The sequence below is a fragment of the Dendrobates tinctorius genome, unplaced genomic scaffold, assembly GCF_039654945.1.
Source record: "Dendrobates tinctorius isolate UK_male_01 unplaced genomic scaffold, ASM3965494v1 ptg000097l, whole genome shotgun sequence".
Lineage (NCBI taxonomy): Eukaryota > Metazoa > Chordata > Amphibia > Anura > Dendrobatidae > Dendrobates > Dendrobates tinctorius.
The window spans coordinates 16282472-16296255 of NW_027361765.1; the positions used below are offsets into that span (position 1 = coordinate 16282472).

Genomic DNA, 13784 nt, shown 5'->3' on the forward strand with positions numbered 1-13784 from the left:
GCCTCGATTGCGGGCAGAAACCAGGATTCAACGGCCAAGCCGTCAAACACAGGGCCCCCGAGTTCGGGTGGCAGATCGGGCCTTGAGACAGTAGGATCTGGGCGCTCTGGCAGTCGCCATGGCACGTCGACGAGCAGCTGCACTAGATCTGCGTACCACGCCCGACGAGGCCAGTCTGGGGCCAGCAGAATCACTGGCACCCCCTCTGCCTTGATTTTCTTGATGACCCTCGGAAGTAGAGGCAGCGGGGGAAATATGTATGGGAGGCGAAACTGATTACATGGGAGAACCAGCGCATCCACGGCGATTGTCTGCGGGTCCCGGGACAGCGCAACGAACATGGACACCTTGGCGTTCACCCTGGACGCCATCAGATCCACATCCGGTGTTCCCCACCGTTGGCAAATCTGCTGAAAAACCTCTGGGTGAAGTGACCATTCTCCGGACGCAAGCCCCTGCCGGCTGAGAAAGTCTGACGCCCAGTTTTCTACCCCCGGGATGTGGACCGCCGATATCAGCGAGCGGTTCCTCTAAGCCCAGCGAAGCACATGCCCTACTTCGCGCATGGTTGCCCTGCTGCGGGTGCCCCCCTGGTGATTTATGTAAGCGACCGCTGTGGCGCTGTCCGACAATCCGGACGGGGCGGCCTGCTAGAAGGTGATGGAACTGATGCAGAGTCAGCCGGATTGCCCATATCTCCAACAGGTTGATCGGGAGGCGTGCCTCCTGCGGTGACCACCGTCCGAGTCGTGTGGTGGCGAAAAACCGCTCCCAAGCCGAGAAGGCTGGTGTCGGTTGTGACCACCAGCCACTGATCTGGGGGAAAGGGAGGAACTGATTGTCCACCACTCAAGTGACTGTCTGACCTGAGAGGACAACCGACACCGATGATCGAGCGTGAATGGATTCTTGTCCCAGGCTGACAAGAAGGCGTGCTGCAGGGGACGAAGATGAAACTGGGCGAACGGGATCGCTTCCATCGCTGCCACCATTTTCCCCAGAATCCTCATGCCGAAACGGATGGTGTGAGGGACTGGTTGGCGCAGTACCCGCACCCCCTGCCGAAGGGCTAGGGCCTTGTCTCGAGGGAGAATTACCAACCCTCGGCAAGTGTCGAAGGTCATCCCTAAAAAGTAAATTCTCTGAGCTGGAACAAGGGATGACTTCTTTACGTTGACCAACCACCCTAAGCGGGCAAGAGTATCTAGCGTAATGCTGACACTTTCCTCGCATGCCTGCCTTGAAGGGGCCTTGACCAAGAGGTCGTCTAAGTAGGGGAATACTACTATGCCCCGGGAGTGCAGGAAGGCCATGGGGACTGCCATGACCTTTTTGAACACACTGGTGGCAGCGGCTAGGCCGAAGGGCAGCGCTGCAAACTGAAAATGTTTTTTTTGCTTTTCTTCAGCATTTTTGTATTCAGTACAAATAGGGTGTGGCCTCCGTTCTACTGAGCTGTGTAGTTCACTTATAGTCCCTCTGAAGCTGGGTGTCCGTGTGGGACCCAGAGACTCTGCCACTATTCACACTAGGTAGGTTTTAACCGTTAGTGTAGTTATTGTCTCACATGGGTACACCTTGCAGTGGTGGGACAGCTTTATACTTTTTTGATCAAAATAGTGTTTACCAAGTACCCTATTGCTTTTTTACTTCTTTATTTTCATTAGGGTATATACACATTGTTTTTTCCTTTGGTTTTGCTTGCTTTTATGGCCAGTGTGAACATGCTTTTACATCATGCATGTCATTCAACTCTACTCCAGTTTTTTTTCTTTTTCTTCAGCATTTTTGTATTCAGTACAAATAGGGTGTGGCCTCCTTTCTACTGAGCTGAAAATGTAGACCGTTGATGACGAAGCGTAGAAACCTTTGATGTGGAGGGAAAATGGGGATATGTAGATAGGCGTCGTGGATATCGATAGAGGCCAAGTACTCTCCCTGCCCCATTGCCGCTATGACTGAACGGAGAGATTCCATCCGGTAATGTCTGATCCTGATAAATCTGTTCAGGAACTTTAGATCCAAAACGGGCCTGACAGTCCCGTCCTTTTTGGGAACTACAAACATGTTGGAATAGAAGTCCAGTGCCCTCTTGTTCTCCGGCATTGGAATAATAACTCCGTTGTGACTGAGCGAATCGATGGCTTCTAATAGAGCCCTTGCCCGGGTATCCACTTTGGGAAGACGGGAAGGAAAAAAAAATCGTCTTGGGGGAGTACCTGACAAATTCTATCTTGTACCGTGTGGACACCAGCTCTCTCATTCATGTGTCATGTGCAAAACTGAGCCAGGCATGGTGAAACCGGAGTAGGCGGCCGCCTACCCTGCTGGTGCCGCCTGACAAATGCCCCGAGTCATTTGGCTGAAGATCTTTGGGACCTGGATCCTCTCAACCTAGACTGGTTAGTACGCATCCTCCCCAATGGGTTGGCTCAATATGAGACCTGTCGGTCCCTATTGTGATTGGGACGCCCTGATGCGGCGGAAGCCGCTCTTGCCTCCTGTGGAGTCGGAGATGAGCTGATATAACCTCTCTCCAAACAGACGGCCACACTGGTAAGGTAGTGCTGTCAAGGACTTTGAGGCTGAATCAGTCCGCCATGTCCTTAACCATAGAGCTCTCCTAATGGAGATCGCATTTGCGGCTGCAAGTGCCGTGCAGTTGGACGCATCTAAAGATGCATTAATCAAGTTGTCCCCCGTGATGGCTATCTGATTTGGGATTTCTGATACTTACGCTGGTAGGTCTAGGTCCTGCAAGGCTCTATTCCAAGTCTCTGATCAAGAAATCATGGCCTTGACTACCCACGTTGCTGCGAACGAGGGAGAGAGCGCCGATCCTGATGCCTCAAAAACTGAGCAAGCCAAGTTCTCTATGAGACGGTCAGTGGGATCCTTAGAAGAACCACTAGGCACAGAGAATGAATTCTTGTCCCTGATAGTGTGGTCTCTCCGTGGGGATGGGGGGCAGCACTTACCCCAGTCCTGTGTCCTCAGCGAGCGAGGCGTCGCTTTAATCTGCGCGCCAGTACTGCAGGCTGGCCACCGGAAGAAAAAGAAGGCTCCTGTGGGCGGTCCTTTCTTTGCGGCCTAGTTCCGGCCTGAATTTCCTCCGGCGTCCGCCAAGGTCACGGGGGTGGGACCACCGTGACGCAATTCCGGGGGCGGGGACTTCCGGCCGCGGCCTAGCGTCGGCTGAAGCCACAGCCATTGATTTATTCCCACATCCGCCCGGGGGGGGACCGCCAGACCTCCAGAATCAAGCCGGAACCGGATCCCCGGACGCTACAGGAGCCCTCCCTGGCCATCGCTTCTCAGGTAGAGGGGAGGGGGGCAGGCACCCTAGGCTCCATCTAACCCCTTGCAGGGGTGAGGAGAGGGACCGTCCGCCACCTTGCCCCCTGCAGTCCTTAGCATTGGTGGGGCAGCGGGGGCCGCACGGACTACGCTTGTGCCTCTGTGCAGCCTAGGGCTTCAATACCCTGGGGTGAACAGGGCTAAGTCCGGCATGTCCCACGGTGCGGGAAAGGATACGTGGAGGGACACTCACACGTGCTCGCCCGTTGTTGGTTTTGGGAGATCAGACCCCTTCCATAGGGTCCGTCGCCCGTATCTCACCTCCGTGGTCTGACAATATCCCACGTGGCGGCAGAGGATACGTGAAGGGACACTCACACGTGCTCACTCGTTGCTGGTTTGGGGAGATCGGACCCTTTCAATAGGGTCCGTCGCCCCTATCTCATCTTCATTGTGAAAAAAATGGAACATCCGGAAAAAAAACCCAATGTGGGAGAGGATACGTGGAGGGACACTCGCACGTGCTCGCCCGTTGTTGGTTTGGGGATATCGGACCCTTTCAATAGGGTCCATCGCCCCGTCTTATCTTCAAGGGAAAAAAAAAAAAAATCAGTCCTGACAGACCAACGTGTGCCTCCAGACACTAAGCAAAAAACTGGTTTCCGCCCGCAATCGGGGCGAGGGTATATACGGCGGAGGAGGAGCTAACCTCTTTTTTTCACTTAGTGTCAGCCTCCAGGCGGCAGTAGCATACACCCACAGTACCTGTGTCCCCCAATGAGACGAATTAGAAAAGCGTTTTTTTTAGTGCGTGACACAAGCCAAGCATGAAAAAAAAAAAACGCTCTAAATCTAGCATCGTTGGCGACGCAGAACTGAGGACGCAGGCTGGAATCATTCAGAATAGCCGCTGTGTGACAACGTACCAGCGATACTTACCAGGTCATATCGTTGTCGGGATCGCTGGTCCGTCATTGAAGAGATCTGCCTGTTTGGCAGCTTACTGACGACCAGGTAGCGACGAACCAGCTATCCCTACCAGGTCGTATCGTTGTAGGGATCGCTGGTGCGTCGCTATGTGAAACGGGACCCTTAGATGTAAAAACCAACGTAAGTGCTGAGCGTAAAGCGCCAAATGTAACCCCAAACATTATGTAAAATGTTCAATACAAAAGCTTGAAATCAATACACTAAAAAAAAATTAAGCCCCCCGCTCAGCTCCGTCATCTGTGAAAGGAAATATAGGGAGCTTCCACGTTACTGGTATGGTAGCACAAAGGTTCTGGAACAGTGTGATAGCTCCTCGTCACGCAAAAGGCAAAAGAAATTCAGCAAATTCTGCACTCTCAAATCCAAATGCACCCCTCCCGTCTGAGCCCCAGTTGGGCTCACGTGAGGGGGAGAGGGGGAATTCTTGTCTTCTAGCATTTAGGCTCTGTATACGGAGTCCGCAAACTAGTCTGGTAAAATCTGCGCTCCAGGAGAAAAATGGTACTCCATCCCTCCAGAGTCTTGCCGTGTGACTATTTGTGAAAATTTAAAATCTGGAGCTAAAATTAAATTTTAGTGGTGAAAATATAATTCTTTTTTCTTCACTGCTCAATGGTATAAAATCTGTGACACACCAATAGTGTCAATATGATCACTGCACCCCTAGATGAATTAATTGAGAGGTATAGCTTGTAAAATGGGGTCACGTACGGGGGCGCAGGGGATCTTCTTTTCTGGCACTTCTTGCGCTCTACCAATGTGACATGGTAACCTCAAACCAGTCCAGCAAAATCTGAACTCCAATATGGCGCTTCTTCCTTTCTTAGCTTTGCACTGTGCCTCAAAAGTAGTTTTCAGCCACATATAGGGTATTGGTGTACTCAGGAAAAATTGCTCAACAAATTTCGAGGTCCATTTTCCCAGTTAACCTTGTGAAATTAAAAAAAATTGGGTCTAAAAACATTTTTTATGGGAAGAAAATGTGATTTTTTTTATTTTGATGGCTCACTGTTATTAACTTCTGTGAAGCACCTGGGGGTTCAAGGTTCTCACCACACATCTAGATAAATTCCCTGATGGGTCTTGCTTCCAAAATGGTGTCACTTGTGAGCGGTTTCACTGTTTAGGCACATCAGGGGCTCGCCAAATGCGACATGGCGTCCGATTATTCCAGCAAATTTTACATTCAAAAAGGCTGATGGAGCTCCTTCCCTTCCAAACTTTACTGTGCGCTCCAACAGTGGTTTTCCCCCCACATATGGGGCATCTGCCTACTGTGGAGAGATTGCAAAACAGATTTTGGGGGTCCATTTTTTCCTTGCAAAAATAAATTTTTTTAAAATTTGTGAAAAAAAAAAAAAAAGTTAAATGTGAAGCTTACTGTTTGCCACATGGGTTTTTTTGCCTTCGAGTATGCCCCCTTGTGACCGTCACACTCCTTGGTGTAAACAGATCATCGGAGAGATATTTGTGTTGTCCCCTTATATACTATACATGGTTACTAGATCGCCCCTCAGTCATCTTTTGCTAGACTAAATCCTAATTTTGCTAATCTCTCTGGGTATTGTAGTTCCCCATCCCCTTTATTAATTTTTTTGCCCTCCTTTGTACTAGTTCTAGTTCCATTATATCCTTCCAAAGAACCAATGCCCAAAACTGTACACAGTACTCCATGTGCGGTCTAAGCCAGCGATTTGTAGAGAGGCAGTATAATGCTCTCATCATGTGTATCCAGACCTCTTTTAATGCACCCCATGATCCTGTTTGCCTTGGCAGCTGCTGCCTGCCACTGGCTGCTCCAGGTAAATTTATCATTAACTAGGATCCCCAAGTCTTTCTCCATGTCAGATTTACCCAGTGGTTTCCTGTTCAGTGTATAATGGTGATATTGATTCCTTCTTCCCATGTGTATAACCTTACATTTATCATTGTTAAACTGCATCTGCCACCTTTCGGCCCAAGTTTCCAACTTAACCAGATCCATCTGTAGCAATACATTATCTTCTCTTGCATTGCCTGCTTTACAGTTTTGAATCATCAGCAAATATCGATAATTTACTTATGTAAACCTTCTACCAGATCATTAATAAATATGTTGGAGAATAGGTCCCAACACTGACCACTGTGGTACCCCACTGGTCACAGTGACCCAGTTAGAGAATATACCATTTATAACCACCCTCTTGCTTTCTATCACTAAGCCAGTTACTTACCCATTTACACACATTTTCCCCCAGACCCACCATTCTCATTTTGTGTACCAACCTCTCGTGTGGCACGGTATCAAACGCTTTGGAAAAATCAAGATATACCACATCCAATGACTCACCTTGGTCCAGTACATAGCTTACCTCTTCATAAAAGCTTATTAGGATTGGTTTGACAGGAGCAATTCCTCATAAACCCATGCTGATATGGCGTTAAGCAGTTATTCTCATTGAGATAATCCATCCCTCAGAAACCCTTCAAATATTCTACCAACAATAGAGGTTAGACTTACTGGCCTAAAATTTCCAGGTTCACTTTTAGAGTCCTTTTGAATATTGGTCCCACATTTGATAAGCGCCAGTCCTGTGGAACAGACCCCGTTGTTCTAGAGTCCCCAAAAATAATAAATAATGGCTTGTCTATTACATTACTTAGTTCTCTTAGTACTCATGGGGGTATGACATCCGGACCCGGAGATTAATCTATTTTAATCTTATTTAGCTGGTTTCGCACCTCTTCTTGGGTTAGATTGGTGACCCTTAATATAGGGTTTTGGTTGTCTCTCAGCATGTCACCTAGTATTTCATTTTCCACCATGAATACCGTGGAGAAGGTGTTTAATAAATTAGCTTTTTCCTCGTCATCTACAACCATACTTTCCTCACAATTTTTTAAGGGGCCTACACTTTCACTTATTCTTTTACTATTGATATAGTTGAAGAACAGTTTGGGAATAGTTTTACTCTCCTTAGCAATGTGCTTCTCTGTTTCCTTTTTGGCAAATTTAGTTTTTTAGATAAAATATTTCTCTACCTACAGGTTTTTTGTTTTTTTTTTGTTTTTTTTTTAGAGCTTTAATGTTGCCATCCTGCTTTAGTAGATTAAATGCTTTCTTTTTATTGTTAATTGCCCCTCTTAATTCTTTGTTTAGCCACATTGGGTTTTTCCTATTTCTTGTCCCTTTATTCCCACAAGATATAAATCGCTTACAGTGCCTATTTAGGATATTCTTAAACCTTTCCCATTTATTATCTGTATTCTTATTTCTGAGGACATTGTCCCAGTCAGCCAGATTAAGGGCATCTCTAAGCTGGTCAAACTTTGCCTTCCTAAAGTTCATTGTATTTGTGACTCCCTGACATGTCCCCCTAGCGAAAGACAAGTGAAACTGCACAATATTGTGGTCGCCATTTCCTAGATGCCGACGACCTGCAGATTTGTTATTCTGTCATTACATTACCTGAGTAAAATACAGAGAAGATACAAACTAAACTGTTCAAGATTTATTGGATGCTGTACTCAGATAAGGACGTAGAAAGCTCTGCTTTAAATATTTGGAAGATTAAAAATTTACACTTTTGTCTTTTATCTAAAACTTTGTACATCGTAAAAAAGCCGTACATGTGTGAAAAGCAGAAAGTGAGAAGGAACACGAAATGCAAATGTATGAATTTAACTAAAAGTATTTTTGATTGTGAAAATCATGCTTTGTGAGCAATAGTGACCAAACGACCCAGTAGGACAGATGGAAAAAAGCATACCCGACGAGGTGTCGGATGATTTTAGAGCAAAAGACCAACCATCAGGAGTCATAGACGCACAGTGTGGCAAGCGTAGCTCCACCGGCTTCAGGAACTTTAAACCATGGGGCCCACACATAACCAATGGACTAAGCAGGGTTTCTCCTGGGAAAAAAAAAAAAGCAAGAATAAAATGATGTGCCTCAAAAGTTTTTTGATGTATCTTTTAAGAAGCAAATCACATTTGTTTCTAACCTTTTTCTTTATCTAGGGGTGGCAGGATGCTGTTGTCTCTGCAGACCTTGAAGTAGATTTCCTGTTCAATGCCGTCAGGAATGGCTCCTTGAGGTATGATGATGCTGACTCCTGTCTCTATGGAACTTAACACTCCACCGTTGCTATTGAAAATACCTCTAGCAGTTGCTACAACCGTGTGGGAATCGTCATCATCATCTTCTTCCAGAGCAGAGGGGCTGCAAAACATAAAAAATTAATGGGGGGAAAAAAATTCTTATGCAGACGTTAAAGCAAATATATCTATGAGAAATAGGTCACTCCATTTGCAAACTACACATTGTATACCACCATTCTATAATAAAGAATAAAATGACAAATGTAATCACCACATAACTCCTAGCCATAAGATATGGATCAGATTATCTGACATGGCAGTCAAAAAAGTCTGCCAGCTCCATACATATCAGGCTGCAAACAAATGCCCAGAATCAAGGTCAATGGGCAGCTTATACAAGTGCTCACAAGTTCTACAGGTCATTGTACCGTCTGATCAGCTACATAGGTGGATTGTACAAGCTCTCACATGTACGTGCACGTGTTACAGCAGGAAACTTAGATTGATATCGTGGGATGAAAAGCACAATAGCCCTTACATTTTATCAGGAAGTCACTATACCTGACTGGGATTGCTTTAGGGACTGCATTGACATTATTTGGTTGATATTTAGATTTACTGTCCATTTGCTTGGAAGTACCATCAAGCTCAGGAGACATGGTCACATTAGCCGATTTCAAAATTGGTTGAGGAGAGTTGTGAGGTTTGGCAGGTAGCTCAGGCTTTGCTTGTGCTTCATTTGGCAGGAGGTTGTGGTTGAACTTGGGGCTCTCAAACTTGCGCTCAAAAGGTCTGGCAGAGCTTGTGTAAGGTTTGGGTGTAAAGCGGTTATACGATGGGGTGATAGTTTTCACAGGCTGTTCAGTGCCGTTAACCGGGCTTTTGTCAGGGAAGCTTTTCTGAGGAAAGAAGTTTGACTGCACAGTATCATCTCTGTTGGCCGGTCTGAAGAGTGTTGGTTTGGTCTGGGGTGGCGGTGGTTCTGGTTTGGGCAGCGGGGGATTTGGGACTTCCACCGAAACAGAGCTGACTGCAATGAAATAATAAAAATTTGTGCCAATTTAAGAAATGAACTATGTAAAAGAAAAACAGTACGTTAACTATTAGGCTACACAAAAGGTTAAAAATAGCAATGTGGGCAGCAGCAAACAATAGAGAAGACTCAAAAACACAATTTGGAAAAGGAGGAAAAGACGTGCGACCAACCACCTACCTTCTGACTGGGTATGTTTTGTGTGTGCTGTATGGTTTACAAGCACTGCTGAAGAGGGGTTATACTGGGAGGTGGAAGTAACCTGTGGGACTGGATCATATCTTTTCTCACTAATCGGTCTGTCGGGAGGATCCACTTCAGTAGGTTTTCCCCTGTTTAAGTTGAGCAAAAGTCAGTAAATATCAGAGAAACACTAACAGACCAAAAAACAAAGCTTTCAGTCTTCCAATCACCGTACACATAGTGCGTTCTCTTGCCCTACTTACATACTTCAGAACTGAACATGTAGACATCAAGAGGGAATCTATAAAGAGTGGTATGAAAGATTTCAGTGAGTGCAATGTGTCTGGGATCAACATGAAGGTATGCACCCTTTAATAAGGTATGTTTTAGAACCTATTCTGACGTGGAATACAAAGTTTCGACTGCCTATATCTTCAGTTCATAAGTTCAGGATTTGTTTCCATCACAAATCGAGGACTTTCACTTATGGCGGGTTTCTGGACAGTAGACATTCACTCAGAAACACTGACAGCAACCTCTACGCCATAGACTCGAGAACACAGAATTGAAATGTTAATGCAACAGCACAAACTTGACGACATTAAGGCGGATGACTTGTATGCTATTCATTCCAAATGGATGATCAATCTAATCTGCAAGCCTTTTTACTGCAACATCAAAATGCAGCAAGAGAGCAAGCAGGAAATCAGTCATTGAGACTTAAAAGCTGCTGAAGTCTCTTCTTAACAGACAGAATCATTCTGGGGTTGTTTGTTCTTCATACATATCATAAAGGTGCATTTTCTGCAAACTGGACATACAAACAAATGCCAACTAGGTCTCAAAAGCATCTCAACTAAGAATACCAAACTTTATGTGCACTACTTTCAGCAAACAAATGAGTTAAAGTCTTAATATTACATCTCTCCCACAATGACTTTAATTTCAGCAGCAATTTTATTACACATTCCCCTTCCAAAAATATAAATTTGTTTTTGTGGGTGCACATAATGCTGTGGTAAATAGAGGAGGAATGACACCATAAACACAGCCTTATGTTAATGCCAATCTTACCACTTGATGTTCCTTTTCAAGTAGTCATAGCTAGTGTAAGAGCCAAGAAATCTAGGCGGTGGCAAAGCAGACATGACAGAAGAATAAAAGAAAAGGGTCATTCTAACTTTAAGCAACTCATCTCTTGCACGATTTTTGTTATGGAGAAATACTTACAGATAATCTATATCTACTGTAGACTGACAATCGCCTATTCTAAAACAGGTAAGTCTATGAAACATTCAGCAGCAAAGAGATAGCAGGTATTGCAGAAGACAGAAAAACAAGACACCAAGCAAGTTAGCAACAATGGCAGATAAAACATAACAGGAGAGTGACAGCCGTATTAGTTACATAATCCGCTAAGTGAAAGATTGTGCTGCATTAAAAACAGTCAGAAACTGGTCCTCTTGGCCATAGCTAGCAGCATTAAACTTTTATTTTAGCCGCTTCTAGAAAATAAAAGCAGAGCTGTAATGAGATGCTATGTGCAACAAGACCAGTTTGTGTGTTTATTAAAAAAAAAAAAAAAAAGAAATGAAAAAAAAAAACGTCATTACATTAATAAAAGACAATATAAGCCCACAGCAGCCATCTACACATTGGCTTTGTGAAGTTCACACAGGTCAGCAGTCACATACTGCTTTTTACGTCATCTTTCTAGTATCAAGTGACAATGCATCGTTCAAGTCTCACTATAAAGTCCGGGTGCACACGTTCAGTAATTGGCAGCGTTTTGGACACAGCACATGTGCGCTGCGTTAAAACTGCTGCCGGCTTTTGAATGCAGGTGATTCCTCTGTGTTTACTGAACCGTGCGGAATCACCACATCCAATACATTGTATGGGTAAAATTTATCTTGAGGAGACTCGCGTCTCCGCAAGATACAGACATGCTGCGATATGGAAAGCCACGCCGCAGCCTGTCCGTCTCTGCAGGTAAGCCGCGAGTCGGTGCACGTATAGTGGACATGGGATTTCTTGAAATCCCTTCCACTATGCAGTAACATCTGGCCGCTGCGGATGTACACAGCGTCCAACCCGCAGCATTTACTGACCGTGGGAACATACCCTAAAAGTAGGGCGTTAAAAAGAGGTTGTCCGGTCTTCTACTAAACGTCTGCAGTCACTCTGTGTGCCTGCAGACTTGTGAATCCTGACCACAAGCACCCCGCACTTTGAGGATTCTCCGGTAATGGCAATAAGAGCGGGTAATCCAGTGTCCATAAATATGGGATCTGCATAATTCTGACCACATTCTGACTAGACATGTTTGGTCTCGCTCAATGCCAGAAAATTGAACGAGGCCAAGTTTAGTTGGAATGTGGCTGGAAGAATGCAAATTCCATACTTGCGGTTACATGACTGCCCGTCTCACTGCCAGTACCAAAGAATCCTGACGGAGTGCAGTATGTATGCGATAAGGACTCAGAAGACCAGACCACATATATAAGTGTGATATAGGTAATAGAAATCTTCTGTGTTTCAACTTTTAGATTTTCCTGAAACCTAATTGAATCAGCTGAACATACAGTAAGTTAGAATACAGAGATTTAAAAGGGATTATTCAGGACTTTGGTTATTTTTTTCCTGTGAGGCTATGAACTTAAAAAGGAAGGTAGTTGCTAACTATCTGCCTGTTCTACCTGGTCACAATCTCTGCCAGCCTACAGAGGTCAAACAGCTCCTGCCAGTGATTCTAGCTCTTCAGGTGAAGCCACGGTGACAGAGCAGCTTCTCCTCTTCTGCTCTGACAACAGGGTGTCACTGCAGGACGGCTGTCATCAGCAGGATGCTGGCAGGAACACCCGGTCAGTAGAGCAAACCAGGATGGAAGGCACTGCTCTGTTGACGTGACGTGAAATGAAGCAGGAAAATCAACTGAGCACGCAGAAATCTTCACAAGGTTATTGTTGCCATAAGAAAAAAAAAAAACTTAAAGTTCATCTATAATACTACTAATCACCAATTATAAATTATCAGGATGTCAAACTATTAAAAGGGTCGGGGTCCAAAAAACAGCAGAAAAAAAAATTGAAAAAACAAAGACTTACCATTAAAATTCTCTGTCTCCCACCACCAGTATCCCACGGTACAATGTTAGACTAGGTAGCAGCAAGTGACTATCTCATAAGAGCAAACTGGGTCATATGGAACTAAGTCACTCTGGACAAAACCTCACGCTGTCTGCCTAGTCTTAACACTGGACACGATGACACTGGCAATGATTGACTAAGGCTCTGTGCACATAGGCCACACATTCCATTACATCATTTTGGTGGCCAGAACAACATTGAAGCTGCACTATTCTTGTGGCCAAAATTGTCAGAATTCCCACTGCAAACTAAAGTCTTCTTAAACCTAAGGAGCAGCTGCCCCTACATTCACATGCCAGTTAACAGAGAAGCCTAGTTAGTTAACATGCACATCTGCTCCACTTAAAGAGTAACTGAAAAACTACGGATCCAATCTTGCATCAGTTTCACTCCAGCAATTCACTGCTGCGCAAAAAGCAGGGGGAATAAAAAACAAAACAGTATTGCAAAACATAAGGACACCCGACGTAAGACATCATGACAGCACTTTCTGTTCTGACATAGGTCAGGTTTGGGCTAGCCCTATACATTTAGAAAAAGGACTTTGTGCTAACATGTTTGGTGGTATCACCAGTTTCCTAGGATGTTAGGCTTAGGGTCAAAGAAGAATTGGGCATGTTGGACTTTTAATCTGTCCAAATCTTTGATCCAGCTTTATTAAATATCTAGCTGCAAGAGGCATTTTGCGGTTCCCTCACATCCCACTAAAATAAAGGGTTCATGTATATGGTGGAGATAGGAGGCATAACTGTTGACTGACCAAGTTTATGGCCAACAGCCCTCTAAAAGGAAGGGCCAGCTTAGAGTTCTCGTAAGCACAACGGCTTCAAACAACCACCTACATCAAAGTGCAAACATATAAGTAACTGCAGCTATTCCATACTGTTCGGGCGGAATATTCATGTCAAAGGAGATTTGTGCAAAGTTAAATCATTAAATCGAAAGTAACAAAAGCCATTTCTGCTTCCAAAAATTCTATGGCACGAAATACAGTAAGAAACAATATCAAAAAGGCAGACAAAGTTTGGTTGCCAGATCTTCCAGAGAGAAAA

At 44.9% G+C, this 13784-nt stretch overlaps 1 protein-coding gene across 11 annotated transcripts in view; it reads right to left on the reverse strand.

The window, feature by feature from the left end:
- TJP1 (tight junction protein 1) overlaps positions 1 to 13784 on the reverse strand; it is a 613045-nt gene that overhangs the window by 20930 nt on the left and 578331 nt on the right. For 6 of the 11 annotated variants that reach the window (XM_073586922.1, XM_073586925.1, XM_073586932.1 and 3 more), the window contains 5 exons: positions 10658 to 10708; positions 9581 to 9732; positions 8929 to 9397; positions 8271 to 8488; positions 8037 to 8180 (listed from right to left, as the gene is read on the reverse strand). In XM_073586922.1, coding sequence (XP_073443023.1) covers positions 8037 to 8180; positions 8271 to 8488; positions 8929 to 9397; positions 9581 to 9732; positions 10658 to 10708 — 1034 coding nt within the window. The remainder of the gene's footprint in view (positions 1 to 8036; positions 8181 to 8270; positions 8489 to 8928; positions 9398 to 9580; positions 9733 to 10657; positions 10709 to 13784) is intronic. The other 5 variants (XM_073586926.1, XM_073586933.1, XM_073586924.1 and 2 more) reach the window with 3 other exon arrangements.